Raw genomic sequence first — 20,251 nt, 5'->3', positions numbered from 1 at the left:
TCTCCAAGCCGCATTAGTCATTTTTAGCACCATGATGGAGAATGGTGTGAATGCGGTAAATTCAAAAGATTTCTCAAAACTTCACTGTGCAGACAGATAACTGTTAGAGTGACATTTTCAGTACAAGTGAGAAAACTGATCCTTCTGGGATCTCTAACTCCGAGTGCTTTAAAGGAGAAGATACAAGACTAAACCCATCCTCCTACCCTAATCATTTCAGGAACAGTTTCTCTAAAAGTAGCAATGCTAATATGAGGGAGTGAAGAAGTCAGTCAAACTGCTTATTTCCACTATATCCCATTAGCAACCAGATCAATTTTCTCACACTCATGGGTTCCAGCTTACCTTTTGACAAAAATAACAAAACAGAATTCAGTGGAAAGTGACATCTTAGTAATGGACGTGCAGGTGATTGAAAGATCCAAAGCAAAATGTCTAAGGGAAAAAGGATAATTGGGCAGAATCAAGAACTGAAGGAATACATCTTCTTGTCCCTGTTAGTCCTTCCTCCTAGAATTCAGGAAAGGAGCAAAGAATTTAGCTGTTTGATTCCCATCAAGATCATTTTAAATTAAAAATGTGATCTTTTACATTCTTCATTTGAATATCTGTGATTATTGAGACCACTGACAACCATGCCAGCATGAATCACCGAGTCGCTCTTGAAAGAGGAATTTACAGTTGCAGTAAACTTAGAAGAAAATATTTATGCACCTGAAAAGCTATTTAACCGGATTCCGTGGGTCCATGCCTATTTTCTCAGAGATATTTTCTTCAAATTCATACCAGGGCCTCAGGTTCAGCCTCATCTGGGTTTTGAGAGGAGATTTTTTAGACCTAAGCGGGGAAAGTAGCCTGCTACCCCATCATTTACTTTTAGCCAGGCCATACTCTATTTGCCTATCAACTGGTCTAATGCCAGTGTTTCTGGAGTTTACCTGATAGGCCCCCACCAACTCTCGAAGGCAAATCCTGCTCATGGTCTTCAGTCAGAAATAGATTCAGAATCTTCCTTGTACAATGAGGTTATGAATCTCAGATATAATTTATTCTACCACAGCTTACCTTTTGATGAAAATGACAAAACAGAATTCAGTGGAAAGTGACATCTTAGTTATGGATGTACAGGTGATTGAAAGATCCAAAGCAAAATGTCTTTGGCCCAACTTTGGCCCCACACAGACCCTTGGAGCTGCTCAGAGGCCTCAGGGTTCATAACAGTGCAAAGCAGAATTCAAAATACCCCTTAGACTATGGAAAGCAGCTATCCACTGCTGTTGGCTCACAAGATGTAGAAAGAGCAGATTTTTGAGTCAGACAAACCTGAATTCAAATTCAACTCAGCCCTTAACAAGCTGTGAGATCTTGAGCACATTACTTAACTTTTCTGAGTCTCAATTTCTCCTTTTCTAAAATGGTATCACTAATAACTTCTAAGATTTCTCTAAGGACTAGAGGAGATAGATATAAAGCATCAGGTTAATTAAAGTGCACAGAAATAATGATTTGTGTTGTTACTGTAAATTGAGTGGGATCTCAACTTTTTCCAAGTGGGCTAGGATTATCATGGATATGATGATCTGGTATAGCACTTTAATATTCTTCAAAAAAGAATGTGTTCCATAAATGAGGACATCAGGTATTCTATTCAGCTTTAATTCCATGTCTGGATTGGGATGAGATGAGATAAAGCAGTACTCTGAGATTCTTCTTGGCCTCATGGACCCATGTCTTTAGTGGAGCTTCCTTTGTATTGAAAACATACAATTCTAGATAGAATTAGATATGCATACACACAGACACACACACATGCGTGTCTGTGTCTGTGTGTGGTCTCCCCCACTTGTCTGGCTGCTACCTTTCTTTCTTTGGCAGGACATTCCTCCTCCATCTAAACTCTAACATGGGGTTTTTCAAGTCTAAGTACTGGGATCCTTTTTGTCCTCATTCTCAATATTCACACTAGGTAATTTAATTCACTTCTATGGGTTCCAATGCTATTTTTGTGCCAAGGATAAGCATACATCTATTTACTAAAGATAAAAGAGAGGATTGTTTCAAATAGGAAATGATAAACTAGGTAAAATCCTACTGTGAGAGCAAGTAAAATGAAGAATGGAAAATATCTGTAGATTTAGCAACAGTATGATCACTGACAACTTTACCAAGAGTCATTTCAGTGGTGAGAAGGGAATGAAAACCAGGTAAAGAACATCTAGGAAGTGAGTAAATAAAGGTATCACATTCAAACAGCTTTTTAAAGGACCTTGGCAATGAAGAAGATTTAAGAGATAAAGTGGGGGCTAGATGGGAATCTGGGTCGATTTGACAGACTTAGCAAATAAAAGTACAGGACACCCAGTTACATTTGGATTTCAGGTAAACAATGAATACTTTTTTTAGTACAAGCATAGCCCGTGCAATATTGTGAACACACTTTACACCAAAAAATGATTTGTGCAATGTTTAAGACATGGTTATCCTAAAAAAATAATTCACTGTTGTTCTGAAATTCAAATTCAATGGTGAGTCCTATATTTTTATCTGGGAGGTTAGGTGTGAGTTCGAGATACATTTTTATTTTGAGAGCTACTTGGGCATATTTAACTGATGAAAACATCTGGTGTAGATGGAGAAGGTAAAAATGCAAGAGAAAGAAGGGAGATTGACTTCTTACTGGGGGGTGGATGCTTCTTTCTTGCACTCATACAGAAGAGAGAATGGGAAGGATGGGTACCCAGGCAAACAGAGGTGTGGTTCTGGTATTGGAAAGATGCTGGCAGCTACCTTTGAAAACTCAGTTTTCTTTATGAAGTAAGCAGCGAGCCATTCATGAGAGCAAAAGGGGGTTCGGATGAAAATGAAGAATAGGAAGAGCAGTGTTATCGCAAGAGCAAGAAAAGATGATTTAGAAGAGAAGTCATTAAGATTGCTGACAGTGTTAGCAATGTCCACAATAGCCAAACTATGGAAAGAGCTTAGATGTCCATCAACAGATGAATGGATAAAGAGGATGTGATACACACACACACACACACACACACACACACACACACACACAGGAATATTATGCAGCCATCAAAAAAATGAAATCTTGCCATTTCATTTCATGGATGGAACTAGAGGGTATTATGCTAAGCGAAATAAGTCAATCAGAGAAAGATAAGTATCATATGATCTCACTGATGTGAGGATTTTGAGAAACAAGACAGAGGATCGTAGGAGAAGGGAGGGAAAAATGAAACAAGATGAAACCAGAGAGGGAGACAAACCGTAAGAGACTCTTAATCTCAGGAAACAAACTGAGGGTTGCTGGAGTGGAGCGGGTGGGAGGGATGGGGTGGCTGGGCGATGGACACTGGGGAGGGTATGTGCTATGGTAAGCACTGTGAATTATGTAAGACTGATGAATCACAGACCTGTACCCCTGAAACAAATAATACATTATATGTTAATAAAAAAATTTTTAAAAATAAGAGATTGCTGGCAGTGTTTAAGGCCCAGCTGATATTAGTAATCATGAAGAGTGACACCAAATGACTGAAAACATGATTTTGTCCAGTGGTATTCAGGTGTCCAATAAGGTTATGAAGCTGTCCGGTAGATTTTTAAATAGTTTAAAGACCACAAGACAGGAAGAAAGGCATAAACTCTGCTCTTGAATTAAAGAATATGAAGCAAATCTTATATGCGATTTCCCTCCAAATATGCAAAAGAGAGAGAGGGGGGTGGATATCTTTTCAAATTCTGAAATAAACAAGTCTACTCATTAGCTGAAGTTACAAATTAGAGAACAGACTGTACAAATAAGCAGATATTGGGCAAAATCAGTTCCTGCTATATCCATGATATTATTTAAACTCAGTATTTTACTATTTTAAATAGCTCCACTTCGAGGTTGATTTATAAATTCAGTTCACAAATACGTATTGGGTTCCTACTATGTGCCAACACTGGCCAGATAGTGAATTAATAATACCAAGGCTGATGTTTAATTAACAAGAAGAACCTTATAGAAATATTTGACACTCAAATTAATATCAGATATATTCATTTGACTAATGCTATTACAATTACAGTTCATAGCTAATGGCATTATCGGGCTATTATCACAAAGCATTACCTCTCTTCTAAAACTCATTTCCATGATAATTCATTGAAATCATCATGAGAACACATGATCTTGATGGGTTTTTACCTCCCAAAGCTCTTCAAGAGAATGAACTCACCCTTACAAGAAAGCCTGTTATCCCAAATATCACCCATGCTCATTCCTTCTGCAGTTCAGGTGAACAATGCATGGCGATTTCTCTACAGTTTTGAAAGACACAGTGTCCCTTCCTGGAAACAGCAACCTAACTTCATCTTTGTCCACAATTCCCAGGAGTACAAATGCAAATTAAAGTCTGGATGCAGACATTGTTGTGAGAGCAAGGTATCAAGCATGCGCAGATTTGGGGCCCAACCTCAGTTCACCCATTCAATCAACAAATAATTATTCTGTCTCCTTTGCATGACTTTAGGCAAACAGTTCAGCCTCTCTGTGCCTCTGTTTCCGTGTCTGTAAATTGAGGGTAATAGTAATTTGGTACTTATTAGACAAATACGAAAAAGAGGTAGAAAAGCCAAAGTTAGCATATAGTTGTTAGATATTATTTCCTTCCGGTATCATGAAAATTAATGTGTTTTAAAAATTAACTCAGGTAGGAGAGCTATGAATCTCAAATGAAGCATTTAAATCAGGTTACTGAAAGGAGGAAGGAAAGAAATTAACATTTATTAAGTGTCAGTTATATGCAGATCTTGCTATATGTATTTCGCAAAGATATTATTTCATTAAATCTTCACAACAGTTCTTCGGGGGTAGATGTTTGCAGCCCCGTCACTCGTAAGAGGAAAATGAACAGAGAAAGTTATAGTAGTTGCCCAAATCTTACAGAAGGGGTGGATTCCTGATTCCCAAGCTCCTTTTGCTACACCAGAGTTTATTTCCCGTGGCACAGAAGCACGTCCATCCTGGAGAATGGCTGTTACACGTTTTTAATTACATACTTCTTCGCACATAGTGAAGCGAGGGATAAAGTAAGGTATAAAACCCATTTCAGTTCTGTCTCAACAATTTTGGACGTTTGCGAGATCACCAGCAGTACAAAAAATAACTTTAAAAAAAAATAGATCTAACGAAGTCCGAGGGGAAATAATGGCTCACTGTGCCCAACTATCATTTGAAGAAATTCCAAAAGGCACATTTTAATATTTTCGAAGTTCCATTACATTCAAAATAAAACAGTGTTAGTAAAAAGGGGAACTACTGAATCTTCCTCCAAAAAGACATAGCAGAAACCTGCCTCTAATCGAAAGCAATATGCTGTAGCACTTAAAATAATGCATGTATATTTGAGATATTTGGTAAATCTAGGGTTTCAGTATGGAATATAGCGACATATCACTAAAGGGAGTGAATCTTAGGTTTCAGAATAGACTGGTTATTGTTACTTGGGATGTTATGATTTCCAAAATAGTATCTTAGGATGGTTTTATAAATAGCACGTAACTTCCAAGTTACAGCATGGAGGCTGCTATTCAATACTTCGATTGCTGAAGAAGAGTAGGTTGTGATAGAAAACCACCCTTTTCCGTTGTTTTATCATAAACCAGAAATGATTTGGAGAAGTCAGAGTTTTACAAAAGTGTGCTTGATGAAATGTTTTTAAAATATTATTTTTTGCTGTAACAGTAATATATGATGAAATAAATCCAAACTCTAAAGGAAGAGGGGAAAAGACCAACAAGATGATGGCAATTATTATTTGCATAAATTCTTTCCCAATATTTTTTTTATTTGTGTGCATGTGTGCATGGGTATTAAATTTATAGAGAGATTGTAAACAAAATTGGGGTCTGAATAAGCCCTGCTGAATGCTCAATAAAAAAATTATATCAAGTTCCCACTTTTTTCCCCTTAAAAGTATTGTGAGCATATTTCCATGTCATTTCAAATTAAAAAAAAAAAAAGAAAAGTGAGATTTTTTTTTTCTAGAATCCTGGAAATGGGATTACTCGTTCAACAAGGATAAACATTTTAAAGACTATTGGGAAGTAAAGAGAAATTGTTTTCTAAAAGGCTGCATCAATCTGCAGTAGAATAATACTTGTCTCAAGGTGTTACTTGCAGCCCTGAGCATAATCATATTTTGATTTTTGTTAACATGAGTGGCAAAAATTATATTGCCTTATTACTTTAATTAGTATTTTTCAAAATGGAAAATTGAAGTTTCTCTAGTTATGAACACTTTTATCTTTTCTCATTCATGAAATGCTTGATCATATTCTTTGCCCATTTTTCTTTTGGTCTATTTGCCTTTTTTTCTTTTTGATTTTAAATGGTTTTTTAACTTTAGGGATATTATCATTTAGTCAAATATATTGCTAATATTTTCCTGGTTTTAAGTTAGCATTTTAATTTCATAGATGAGTTTGTTTTGCTGATACATGTAATCAAATCTATCAACCTTTTTCGTTGTGATTCATGTCATTGCATTTATCTGTGGTTGTGAAAATTTCAGTAGTTTCGTATTTTGAATATAATAGTCTCATCCATGTGGACTTATTTATGTGTTAGGTAAACACTTACTTCCTTCAAATAACCAAATTTCACAGCATAACTTGATATTTGTTGTGAAAAGTTAGTTAAGCCATAAATACTCCACAGCCATAGGATAAGCGGAATGAAACTAATCAGCAATATATACTTTAATATATTCTTCGTTCTTAGGAGATGCTCAGGCTGTTTCAGGGCTACCTTTCAGCTGCCTCTTGATTTTAGCTTGGCATCACCCTCTTTTTAATTATTACAACTTTATGATATATATTACATATCAACTATTGCTAATCATACTTCTCCTTATGGTTAGTCTTCATTTGTAAAAATCTTCTTTCCTAGAGTGTATATTTCCAGATGAATTTTAGAATCATTTTATCAGTTTTCCCCAAATCTCATTTTTACTTTAATAAAATAAGTAAAACTTGTTACTTAATTTAAAAAATAAAGCTTTTATAATCTTTAGTGTTCCACCCAAGTATGTAACATAATTTTTTATTTATTCAATGTTAAATAATTCGGTTCAGTAAGATTTTCTTTTCTTCGTATATATCCTGAACATTTCTTGTTGGACTTATTGTAGGTGTTTTATGCTCTTTTTCTTTTTGCTGTTATGAACCGACTCCTTTTCCCTCATTACAACTCATTGACATATCACTATTATATTGGGGGATTATTAATATTTATGTCTGTGCCTTGTATTCAACTTCTTAAACTTTCTTAGTAAATTTATGAGAGCATTTTAGTTTATCTTTTTAAGTTTACAGCAAAATTATCTAATCTTAAATATAATTTTTTAAAATCCTTTTTTCCAATATGAACTCCTATGTTTTGCATCTTACCAGGACATAGAACTTCAGAGCAATGTTAACACCAGAAGACAGTCATATTTTATCTTGTTCATAATCTTCATATGAATCTCTCTTATTTTTTACTAAGCATATTTGTAGGTTTATAAAGATAATATCAAAGGATATTCTTTATCGGTGTACTCTTAATCCCCTTTACCTGTCTCATCCATCCCCCCAGCTCCCCTCTGGTAACCACCAGTTTGTTCTCTAGAGTTAAGAGTCTGGTTTTTTTGTTTGTTTTTTTTGTTTTTTTTTTTAAGAGTCTGTTTTTTAGTTTGTTTCTTTCCTTATTCATTTGTTTTGTTTCTTAAATTCCACATATGAGTGAAAGCATATGGTATTTGTCTTTCTCTGACTGACTGATTTCACTTAGCATTATACTCTCTAACTCCATCCATATCATTGCAAATGGCAAGATTTCATTCTTTTTTAAGGCTGAATAATGTTCATACACACACACACACACACACACACACACAATATCTTCTCTATCCATTCATCTATTGGTGGGCACTTGGGCTGCTTCCATAGTTTGGCTATTGCAAATAATGCTGCTATAAAATGGGGGTACATGTATCCCTTTGAATTAGTGTCTTTTGTATTTTTTGAGTAAATACCCAGTAGTGTGATTACTGGATTGCAGGGTAGTTTTTGTATTTAGTCGTCTTTGAAAGAAGAGATTTACTGAGAGGCAGTATTTACCAATGAAGAATGTATGTGGATTCCCTTAGCCTCTGTCATTTTCCCTACTTTTAATAAAGTCTTCTGTGAAAGTGCACCCATTAAAACCCCAAGTTACTATGGTGAGCAGACTGCTGGGCTGGAGTGAGAATTTTACACCATTTTCTGGTTGTCCAACAATCTAATCAAATGATGTGATTGTAACCTGATCTCAGGCATACATGACTATCGGGTGCTCCCTAAAAATCACATTCATCTATGATGCTTTTTTTTAATTATTATGTTATGTTAATCACCATACATTACATCATTAGTTTTTAATGTAGTGTCCCATGATGCTTTTCTTTGGGAGCTATGCTACCTGAATGCAGTGCGCCTTGATGGTCACGCTCCCCCTACTTCCTGTCTTACGATTTAAGGTGGTACTAGAAGCAGAGGTACTTGGTGTTGGGTACTGATTAGAATGGAATATGGAATTGCTACTTCTCCTCCCCAAAGCAGTAATTATGAATTAGAGGAACAGCAGCTGCCAGTATTCTGCTTAGAACTGACCTTGATTTCTGTGTGGGAGCATGTTCTGATCACCCCCTATTCACCTGTTTGATGTGGAAGGGATCTTCAACCTAAATAGGAAAAGATGGCTGAAAATACGACACCCGACACAAACGATGGACTGACAGCAGTTTATTAGTCACATATACTCACAGCCCAGGGCAAAAGAACATGCCATGCAGGGCCATCTGGGGGCTGCACTTGGGAGTAGAGTAAACAAGGGACTGTGGAGAGCAGGCTTGGTAGGAGCAAAACAGGGAGGCAACTCCTGGGTCCTGCAGGAGGATGTGATTGCCTGTTTGAATAACCTTAAAGGTTGATAGGGAGGCAAAAGATTTAGGGTGAGGACCAGTAGTAGGCAGCTGGTCTGGCTAAGAGGGGAGCTAGCCAGGTGGGGAGGACTTCCCATTGGGTGGGGAGTGTATCTGAAAGAGCAGAGAACTATGTGGTTAGGACTTTGGGGCCCTGTGAAGCTCAAAGACATGAGGGCAGCACATGAAATTTGGGGCCTTACAATGCAAGGCATAATATGGGACAAGAATAAAGTATATTCCTCTTTCATATTAGCAATATTGTGTTGTTTATAGTAACATAGTTCTATCAGCATCAGTGGGGGCTTTAGTAGCACAGTTGTAAGAAGATGAGGGTTCTACTGAGCAATGCCTCTATTTACCTCTCTGTGCCTTCTCTCTTTAATCTGTAAAATACAAGAACTACTCTAGATAATTCCATAGTCCTTTTGTCTCTAAGATGGCCGTGATAATTTAAAATAAATAGAAACGTTTTACTTAGTATCTAGAAGGTCTAATACTCCAGAGCAAAATTATCTGTTTGCATGTCTCCCCTACTAATCTATGAGCTCTTTTTCTTAAGCAACTTGGAATGCCCATTTCCTGGTACATGAAAACTTCTTAACAAATGATTTTCAAATGAATAGATCTAACTGAACAAGAAATATTTGGAGAACTTCTGAGCCATGCAAAATATTTTGTGAATGTTCTATTGCTCAGTGGTCCAACACTCATTACTAACTAGGCTGATTATACAATTAAAGTACTTGACTAGGGTTCACTGTGAGTATTAACATATGGCACTTACTGTCTCCCACTGTTTATGTGGTGCACTTTTTCTTGTGTTGTTAACCTTCCTACCCATCCAAGCTAAGATCTGGAGAAGTTTAGTTCATCCCATTCTAGACCTAATGTCTTCTCTTTGTCTCCTTTTGCAAGGATGCCCCAGATTTCAATCAGCTACTAGAAATGTCAGATGAAAATGCACAAATGTGAATTATGACAATAAAAGTTTATAAGATACTAAAATAAAGTTATAGAACCTAAGAGCTGAGTCAACTGACAATGTTAAATGGAACATTTTACAACCAGTCCAGGGATAATGATTAAAAAAAAATGGCACATGAAGAACATGAAGAAATATCTGACAGGAAATGGTTCCAAGATCAAGCTCAGGCTACATGATTTTGCATGAGCCACTTCTAAGGCGTGGGGGTGGTGATAATCTAGAGTTTATGGAGTGCCTCCTCTGTGTCCAACCCTTGACATCTATTATCTCTTTTACTTCTCATAACAGCTCTGTGAGAAAGGTGGTGTTGTCATTTTAGAGAGGAGAAACCAAGGCTGAAGTGGCCCGATTGGGCAAATGCCCAAAAACAAAACTGTTAAATAACAGAGACAATATTTGACTTTGAAATTCTCTCTGTCTCCAAAGCCCATGCTCTTTCTATGTCTCTTCACACCCAAAGCTATCTCTTTACATAGACTGATAATCTCTATATTAATAGAACAAATTTTAGGTTTCATGAAGTATCTCTCTGTCCAACTTGATGCTAGTGTGTATTCCATGTTTTCAATTCAGGTGATTGTTCTCCTTACCTTGGAACTGACCATGTACATTAGCTACATAGGGAATGTGAAATTATAGCTAAGTAAGGCAAAAATATGGGGCTAGCATGAAGATTGGCATTAGGAAGGAAGATGAACACTAAAAATGATATATGAGAAAGACTATAGAAATGTTATCAGGAGTTTGAATAGGTGATATGGCAATCTTTCATTTTATTTTTTAAATAACTCCACTCGCAAAGTGTTTTGTGTTACTTGTAAATTCACACTGCCTTCCCTTAACCTTTCCAGCATGACATCCTCCCATCACCCCACACGCCCCTAGTTCCAAGTCACGGCGCTTCTCATTTGTGCCCGCTGCAATACCCCCAGTGACAGTTCCAAGCACACGGGCATGTGCAGGGCGAGCGGGGGCCGTATCCGGATAGGCTGTTATTTGCTGTAATTGCACTTTTTTTTTTTAGAAATATTATGTTTTACCTTTAAAGATCTTACAAAATTTATATTCTTCTCCCTCATCTGACTTTGTTATAATATAAAGATAGCCTTTTCAATTACTTATTATGGACCAAAATACATGCTCCAAGAAAAATTAATGTCATGTTAATTCTGAGGCTTCGCATACTCTGTGAAAACTCCTCTTAGTCTAGCCAGAGAAACATGGTGATAAAATGGTCTAATCGCATCACATGCAAAGTGCAGACGTGAAATGAAAAGGACAGAAATATGATTGTGATATTAATTCAAGAGAAATAAGGAAATAAGACTGTTTGAATAAGCTTAGCAAGGTGGTTTAGTTCTTCCTTAAAATATGTGTGATGTTATCTCACCTTATCTTGACTTGCCCCCAACTCCCCCCATTCAAGTACAATCAAATGTGTAGTTTCTACACACACACACACACAGCAGCCTACATAGACCCAATACACAGACACAGAGGGAAACATTCTGTGAAACTACTCCTATCAAATGAAGGCATTATGTCAATATAGCAATAACACCATACATTTCTATTGTAATGGAACATATATTAATAAAATGGGGAAGTAGAACTTACCACATAGCTTTCAACTCAATACCAGATTTCAATTATAGGTCCAAGAAACAAGCTAATTTTCATGGTTGGTCCATAATAATAGTCATTGTTAAATGACAGGAGAGAAGCAGCTTTAAATGGGAGGTGGCACAATGAATCACAGCTGTCATACTTATGTACTTGCTGATGATCAACCCTGAACAGAGCATTTAATTCAAATCTCATTTAAAAGTATGCACTGTCAAGGGAAAGGCCAAGAACCATTTTCTAGTTCAGGAAGCAACTCACAACCCTTGTACCAAAGATAGCACTGAAGATCAAGTCTATTGGCACATAGACTGATTGCTGTAGTCTCACACCCCTCTTCACAACCCACTGTAGGATCTTCTCCTACAAAAAGCAAGAAAATGCCAAAACCTTGGCATCTGACTACTCAAAGAAGATTAATTCTTGTTCTCATGATGCATAACTTGTTTTTGGAAATATTCTGCCCACTCAGAACTGCAATTGAATTTAAGTTCTCTTAAGAGAACTTTAAGATAGATTTTGCCTTTTGAACAATCTTTTTAACATTCTGTGATACTATATATCTGTATTTGTTAATACTAAGATCCCATTGTTGTTTTAAAAGTACTGCATAAAAATAAGTGTTGCATATATAATATATTATCTCATATAATGTATTAAATAATAATATCTCAAACCCACTGAAGGAAAATGGAGTGTGTGTAGAAATAGAGATGATACATATAGATATGCATTTGGATATGGAAAGAAAGAGAGAATTATAGCAAAGATGCAAAGCAAAAGTCAAAATTTAGCAGCAAAGTAAAAGCAATTACTTTGAATCCTAAATAGTTTCATATATACTCATGTAATAGTTTTGCATATAGCAGTTTGACATCATAAGAAAGTGGGCGTATCTTGTTTAGAAGTATTCATTTGAAGGCATTACTTATCAGGTCAAAAAAATACGTTCATGTCAACCAGAGATTGCGAGTAATTTGACCAGTGGGGTCTGTGATATTATAATGAGGTGATCCTGGATTTATCTAAGTTGTCAAAATAATGTAACATCTCGCATCTACGTTTATTATGTCACTAACCTTACAATTAGAATATGCAACAGACTACCTGGCTGTGGTAAATAGTTTTCATTCATTCATTCAATGTATATTTACTGAGCAATTCCTACATGTCAGGCACTGTTCTAAATACTAGATATATAAAGATGAATAAGATATATATACATCGTTCTGGTAAATTAGCATAATCAGGGTTACTTTTATAGCTCAGTTCCTCTGAACCTATATTGTGTTATGCAAATTTAGGTTTTGTGACCTTCAAAATATTTGGGGTGCTTTGCTTGTCATTTTACTGTTAATTACAGAATTAAATGAATTTTGAAAATGAGTTTAAGATGAGCTTTTTTGCTTTGTAGATATTATTGAAGCGAATAAATCTCTATGAATAGTGGAATGATAAAACATTCACAGAAACTTACAGCTCTGCAGTTGAATAACAATTACATTTGTTCCAAACAGGCAATTGGTTTCCAAACACATTAAACAAAGGCAATTTAGAAAGCTTCTTCTTCTTTTTGGCATCATTAACGTTGTTGAACGTCCTGGGATTCTGGAGTGTTTCACAAAGGTAAGTGTTGTGGTAAGATGAGCAATTTCTGAGTCCATGAAATATTGATCTGGGAACCATCACTGAGCCAACGGGAGTCCTGTATGCCATGACTGGACAAATTAGCATATTAGAGAAATTTAACAGATTATTCAGAGCAAGAAATTTCAATTTAGACTTCACTTTTGCCATTGATCCTTATAATAAAATAGTGCTTTACTCGATTCTAAAACATGTTCTGAAGGAAGATATTTTTTCTCCACTGTATAGTACCACTTTAGAATTAGAAATAACCATATTGATAATAAGAATGAATGAGTCATTATCATTAAAAGCAAATACCATTAAACAAATAGCTAGAAATCTAATGATGCTTAAGATTTGGATTCCATTCAGGCCTTTAAATTAGCAGTGACCATTTCAAGGTCAATAACAAACTGCAAAATCATTTAGTCAGTCACCTGAGACCATTCCGTGGCTTAATATGTGTCATCTACCATCCATCCATCGCCAGCCCACCTCTCTCTCTCACTGACATATTCTTGGATAGCTGTGTACTTTTGAGCAAATTGTCTAACCTCTTTGAGCCTCTGTTTTTATACTTGTAAAATAAAATCAAGAATACCAACATCCTGCGGGCTTTAGGGATCTGAATTTTGGTAAAGGGCTGAGCACGATGTCTACCACATTGTGGAAACTACAGAGATCTTTATTTTTCTCATTTTCCTCTATTCATTTATCTATTTAGTCACATTTTATCCCATCATTGTCACTTCTCCCTTGCCTAAATCATTCTTTTATTCATTGACTAAATCTCTGCTGGAACACCAGTCATGTGATGGGTACTGCAGTAAACTAGAAGGACCAGAAGTCAGTAAGTCAGTAAATGTTTAGTGCTACTATGCTCTTGCTCTCTTGGAGCTTTTGGGTCCAGTGTAGGAGAGAGGCACTTAAATCCCATTATGACAAAATCAAAAGTGTTTTTTTTTTTAAAGATATTATTTATTTATTTGACAGAGAGAGACACAGCGAGAGAGGAAACACAAGCAGGGGGAGTGGGAGAGGGAGAAGCAGGCTTCCCGCGGAGCAAGGAGCCCGATACGGGGCTTGATCCCAGGACGCTAGGATCATGACCTGAGCCGAAGGCAGATGCTTAACGACTGAGCCACCCAGGCGCCCCCAAAATCAAAAGTCTTAATGGCTCCCTGGACTTTTCAAATCTCTTACCTTCCAAAGCGTATGTTATTGAATTAATTCCCCACAATGTATAGTTTCTCTAAAATACCTATCTCATTCTTGGATTGAAAACCAAATTAGAGTATCAGAGAGTCTTGCAGAAGAATCCAACAGGAATGTCCTCAGCTTTGTAGCAAAATAGAGTCATCAGTGAAAACTGAAGGTGAAGGCAAAGCATCTTTCCCCTCCATCTATTGCCTCCAAACACATAAGTGGTGACCATCTACCAGTTCTCATAAGCCTGCAGTTTCTCAACTTTTACTTTTTCTCCCACTGTAAGATTGGACCCTTGTCTTTTCACAAAGTAGTTTAAAAAGCAATCTTTCGAGTTCGCCTAGGTGAATCCAGTTCTACAATTTAGCTGTACAAACGTCAGCAAGGTATTTAACCTTGCTAAGCCCATTTCTTCATTTGTAAAATGAAATAATAATAAGAATAGGAATTGTGCCATAAAGTTGTTGTGAGGATGAGAAAATGCTCAAAAATCTTAGCTACAGTAATAACAATGGCCTCATTTTTTGCCTTATGCCCCCCTGCTTCCTCCTTTTAATTCTTCTAGATTCATGCAGAGGTGTGGCCAAGATGACCAGGATTATGGGCTGAATTCATGGAAGAACTAGCACTGGACCCAGAATCTATGAGCTCAGGGATTTACTCATTCATTCATTCATTCATTCAACCAATATATTAAGCATTGTTCTAGGCACTTGAAAAAATAGAACCAAAGAAGGTAGAGTACCCGTCTACATGGAGCTAATATCTAGCGCTCAAGTTAAATTATTTAAGTGTGATTCTTTCTCTGTGATTGTCGAACATGTGAATTACTATAAAGAAGTGAAAGATGGTGGAGTGGGGTGCAGAGAAGGAGGCAAGAATAAAATTGTACAAAACACCAAATATTGGAGGAGCCAAAGATGAGAAGGCACTAAGTGATAATAGGAGATTTATTTAGAAATAAATCTGATTCTTAGTATATCTTCTCTAGTTCCCTATGCTTCCCCCCTTTTTCTGTATACTTTTTGAGGAAAGGGGGAAAAAAGAGAGAAAGGATGAAACAAAGCAGGAAGGGAGAAAATTAATTTTCCAAGTGTTGAGCACTTCTGTATCTTGGGCAGCATGCAAGACACACAAATGACATTTAATCTCCACCACCTCCCTGCTACCTAAATCTTATCACTTTACTTTATAAATAAGAAAACCAAAGTAAGAATCTAGGTAAGTAAGTTGATTAGGTTCACACACCTAGGATTCAAACCCATGTGTGTTTGTTTATAAACACTTTCTCGTATAGCATGCTATTTCTAAGTGCCTTAGAGGAGCCGTCTACCTGCTCTGTGACAACCCCTTGACTCTGGTGGGTAGGAAAGAAACCAGTCCCTTCATTTAAAGTAACCATACCCACCATCACCTGTTGATCAGCCACTCTATAGGGAAAGAACGGGTGTCACATATCAGAAGAAAAGAGAGTCTGAAAAATTTGACAGAAAGACACACATTACCTTGGGTATCTCTTGGTCATTGGGGTGGGACAGGCCAAGCCAGAAGTCAGGCAAGAAATCATATGGAACTTACAGTCGCAGGGCATCAGTGTCTGTAGTGAGGAGTGAATGACTCTGATTTATTTCTATTCTGATTGTGATTGTCAAACACTAACAAACAATAAGTCGTCAAAGAAACAGGAGAAAACACAGGTATTCTAGGGACAGTATTATTGAAACATATTTAGGAGTCAGATAGCACTTGATTACAATAAACATCCAGTCACAATCCAATTTTGACCAAACCCAATGGTGTTCAGAGCCACATAACAGTGGCAAATCTATCAAGAGCAGGACAATCCCAAGTCATTCTTGTCCCTAAAATTTTGAGAACAGCATATTAATTATGAAACAGCATCCTCACCAATATACAGGCGGCCTTTGGTCTGTGTTGGCACCTGAGGGCAGTTCCACCGTGAATTTTATATTAGTGTGATGCAACCCTAGTGTGAGTCCTAGAACCAAACAAATCTTGTCAGGGTCACTGGGATATCACCTAACAGAGTATGGTTAGGAGTTATCTATGAATGTCAGGCCAGACTTATTTTTCATTTGTACACATACACACACACACCCCAAAACAAAACAAACAATAAACAACAACAAAAAAACAGACCTCTGCCTCTGTCTTTATGAGAGTCCTCCTCCATCAAATCTGAAATAGGGCAATGGTAACATGTCATACTTGAGGGTTTCCAGGTTGGGGGTGAAGGAAGTGGGTAGATGAAATGTCTTTCCCTAGCTGAAAAGTATTATATGAACATCTCTATAGTGCTGAATATAAATATGTATCCCACATTAGATGCTAAAATAAAAAGATATTACAGATGTTTTAGGGAGGGAAGGCAAAGGGGTGTTCGTTTTTGTAACAACACCACTGTTCCCCCAATGTTGTAAAGCACGTCTTAAAGTTGATATCATTGCACTAATTTTGTCAATGATACCAGTAATCTTTTGTGCATAATCTGTAACAATTATTGAAAGCAACATAAATCAGAGACAAAAGACCAGTTATTCAAGCATGTTCTTCTCTTACAGATACTTTAGGCAATATATTGAGAGGGAAAAGAAGGTAAACTGAACTTTGGAAACTTTTACACATCAGAAATAGATGTCTGACCCCAGAGGCTTACATGTATTTGATAAAATTGAACTTGTAGCCCATATTCATTTGTTCAACAAATATTTTTGAGCATCTGCTGCGTACGAGGCCCTGGTCCAGGCACTAGGAACACAGCAGTGAATAAAGCAGTCTGAAATTCAAATCCTCCAGGAGCTTACTCAAAGGTGTTTAAGACAATAATGCCTCTTTAGAAGTCATGTTCCCTAGGGCCAAAAGGCCAGGATTCTGAATAAAGAGCTCTGATTCCAAACCGAGGCTCTGCCGACTACTATTCTTATGAACCCCAAGGGAGTTATTTAACCTCTTAGAACTTTAGTTTCCCTATCTGTGAAATGGGGATAATTTCATCCTTCCAGGGTTAGCGTGAGAATTCAGTAAGTTAGGGTGGGGTTAGTGCCCAGCCTGGTGCTGGCCCTTAGAAGACACTCAGGAAAACCAGGTGCTCCTCAGGTCAGGAGTAAAGAGTACACATTCTAGAAACGTATTCATGGATTTCTTCTTTGACCATGGTGTTTTCCACAGAGGTTCAACACTGAATTTACAAATCCCTCGTGCATCTGATAAGCATTTCATGAGTCCCGGCCTCCATGAACACTGTCAAGTTGATAGGGTTTCAGACTTTCCAGTCTCTTTGTCCCACTCATTGCAGGTTGTAAAAGAGCGCCATCTAAAGGTCCTTATGAGACACCTTAACATGTCCTAAAACTCCTTTTGTCGTTTTATAAAGACTGTTCTGGTGAGCAGTGCTCTTAAATAATCATCACTGTTGTGCGAGTATCTATGGGCCCATAATAAAAGGTAGACAAGCACAGGGAGAAAGCAAATGATTTATCAAGTCATCTACATCTGGTCCTAAAAAAAGCTTTCTTTCTTTCTTTTTTAGGTATTGTAATCTAAATCATTTTAATGCCCAGAACATCAGTGGAAGTAATCTTGAAGAAACACTTCTCCTCCATGAAAAGTCTCTGAAATTTTATGGCAGTACGCAGGAATTTTCTTCAAGTATTGATCTTTGGGAGACAGCCCTATGAAACTATCTTTGACTCTACCTGTCTTATGAGCAAAGTATTCATTGTTTTCTTCAGCTGAACATCTTACGCATTTTAGTTTAAGAACTAATATGTATGGGAGTGACTTCACAAGTATTATCTGTGTACTTTATTTATAAAGACTAATTGTGACTCCTCTAGTAAACTATTGTGCCTATTAATGCTTTTGCATTAACACATTATACATTACCGTTAATTTCAAAGCCTGTGATTACTCCATGACAACAAAATGACAATTTTGCATACCTTACAATATTTTACAACTTCTTACAATACTGGTTCAGCCACTAAGAGCAATATAAATTATAATTGTTAGTTCTAATGTGCTAATAGAATCAAAATAATCATATGTTAACATTCTTCCTTTCTATACATTTATTGAGCACTTATTACATGCCAGGCCTTGTGAGCATATCCTGTCTATGTCTGACTAAATAGTAAGTCTATACGTCATTTTACTGTATTTGATCTTGATGTTACACTATGGATATGAACTAAGGAAATTTTCTCTGAATTGAAAAGCAATGTTAACTAAAATAGAGGTCCTTAACAAAGAAAGAATATTCACATACTGAAGAAGTTATAAAATAAAGGTAAATGAGGGAATGATTAAAGGAAAAAGGAAAATTGGAGAAGGGGAAATGAGTGTTGAAAGGGTAAGTGATAAATCAAATAGAGACCCTTAAAGCATTTCCCTAACCTAATTGACATCTTTTGGTCTTCAGTGCTACCAATTCAGAACCATTCACAAAATCATCTTCCAAAAGAAATTCTTTCTGTATAAACAAGGAAATGTGGAAACTCATATAAAATATAATGAACTGGGGCGCCTGGGTGGCTCAGTCGGTTAAGCGTCCAACTCTTGGTCTCAGCTCAGGTCATGGTCTCAAGGTCGTGAGATCAAGCCCCACGCCCGACTCCACACTGGGTGTGGAGCCTGCTTAAGATTCTCTCTCTCTCTCTCCCTCGGTCCCTCCCCAACTCCCTGTCTCTCCCTCTCTAAAAAAATAAAATAAAAATAAATAATAATAATAAACTAATATAAAATAAACTTATGCCCCATGCCTTTGCAGCAGTGCTTGTCAACGTTTGGTTGAGAGTCACCTGCTTTAGGAAAATTTTCTGGCCCCTCCCAAAGTCTGCTTTAACCAACTCTTTTTCCAGGAATCAGTGGTTTTAACAAACACAGCCAAATCATTCTTGTACTCCCTAAAGTATAAGCACCGCTACTTTCCAGGACCGTTCATAGTGGATAGGATAGGTGGGTTTGTCAGCTGATTGCAAATGGTTCTGCAATTAAGCACCTCCCTTGTGTATACCTAAAATATTTTAGATCTGTAGAATAAAAGATGTATTCATCTTGATTAGATATGATATGCATTTTTAATTGCAAAAGAGCAGCTGTAAAGCACCAGGTGTTTCTCTTACTCAAACAATTTTTTGTTTGCTTGTTTGTTTTGCAGACAAATAAAATGACTAGCTCGTGCACACATGAATTCTTGCCCTGTAACTTTTCCAAATCTTTCTTTTTTTGTATTTGTTCTCTGGCGAAATAGTGAGGCCAACCTCTGGATATGTCTTAGAGGTTTTCTTTGCGGCAAAAGGTCAAACGCCACGTTTGCAGTTTGGGTTTTGTGAACATCCAAAATATCAAGAAACCTTTAAACATGTCACCTTAGTCCAAGTGAGGAGCTCTGGCAGTCTCTCTCACCATTAGAATAAGGGTCTGTTTTATTTTGTTGTGTGTGTAGTTTTTTTTTTTTTTTATTTGCCTTCATCTCCCTAATTTCTACATCATAATAGAAAAAAAGTGCTCATTATGCTTTCACTCATCCTTAGAGATGAAAGGAGATCTACAGAATTGTAAAGTTGACCCAAAGCAAACACCAAAAGAGCTTAGAATTCTCACATTGGGCTTGACACTTGTGATTAGCTGAATTGCAATAACTACACATGCCTCCATTCGGAACAGGATGCATTCACACCGCAGTCTCTTCTCTAGAGCCTAGCAACATTATCATTGAGCACCTGGAATAGTTTAGGCATTAAGTGTAATTGGTTTTGCTTTACATAAATCTGTAGCTTTGTAAATA

The 20,251-nt window shown here is 36.9% G+C and overlaps 1 protein-coding gene across 1 annotated transcript in view; it reads left to right on the top strand.

Moving 5' to 3' along the window:
* The window catches only part of SLC15A5 (solute carrier family 15 member 5), a 78,772-nt gene extending 60,632 nt beyond the window's left edge, over positions 1 to 18,140 (top strand). Inside the window, exons 8-9 of the mRNA XM_032391718.1 lie at positions 13,125 to 13,233; positions 17,993 to 18,140. Coding sequence (XP_032247609.1) covers positions 13,125 to 13,233; positions 17,993 to 18,140 — 257 coding nt within the window. The remainder of the gene's footprint in view (positions 1 to 13,124; positions 13,234 to 17,992) is intronic.
* The last annotated feature ends 2,111 nt before the right edge of the window (positions 18,141 to 20,251 follow it).

Source organism: Phoca vitulina, unplaced genomic scaffold (assembly GCF_004348235.1).
Source record: "Phoca vitulina isolate PV1807 unplaced genomic scaffold, GSC_HSeal_1.0 scaffold64, whole genome shotgun sequence".
In the NCBI taxonomy this organism is placed as follows: Eukaryota; Metazoa; Chordata; class Mammalia; order Carnivora; family Phocidae; genus Phoca; species Phoca vitulina.
Note: the sequence above shows the minus strand (reverse complement) of the source record. Positions and strands in the feature narration are given on the sequence as shown.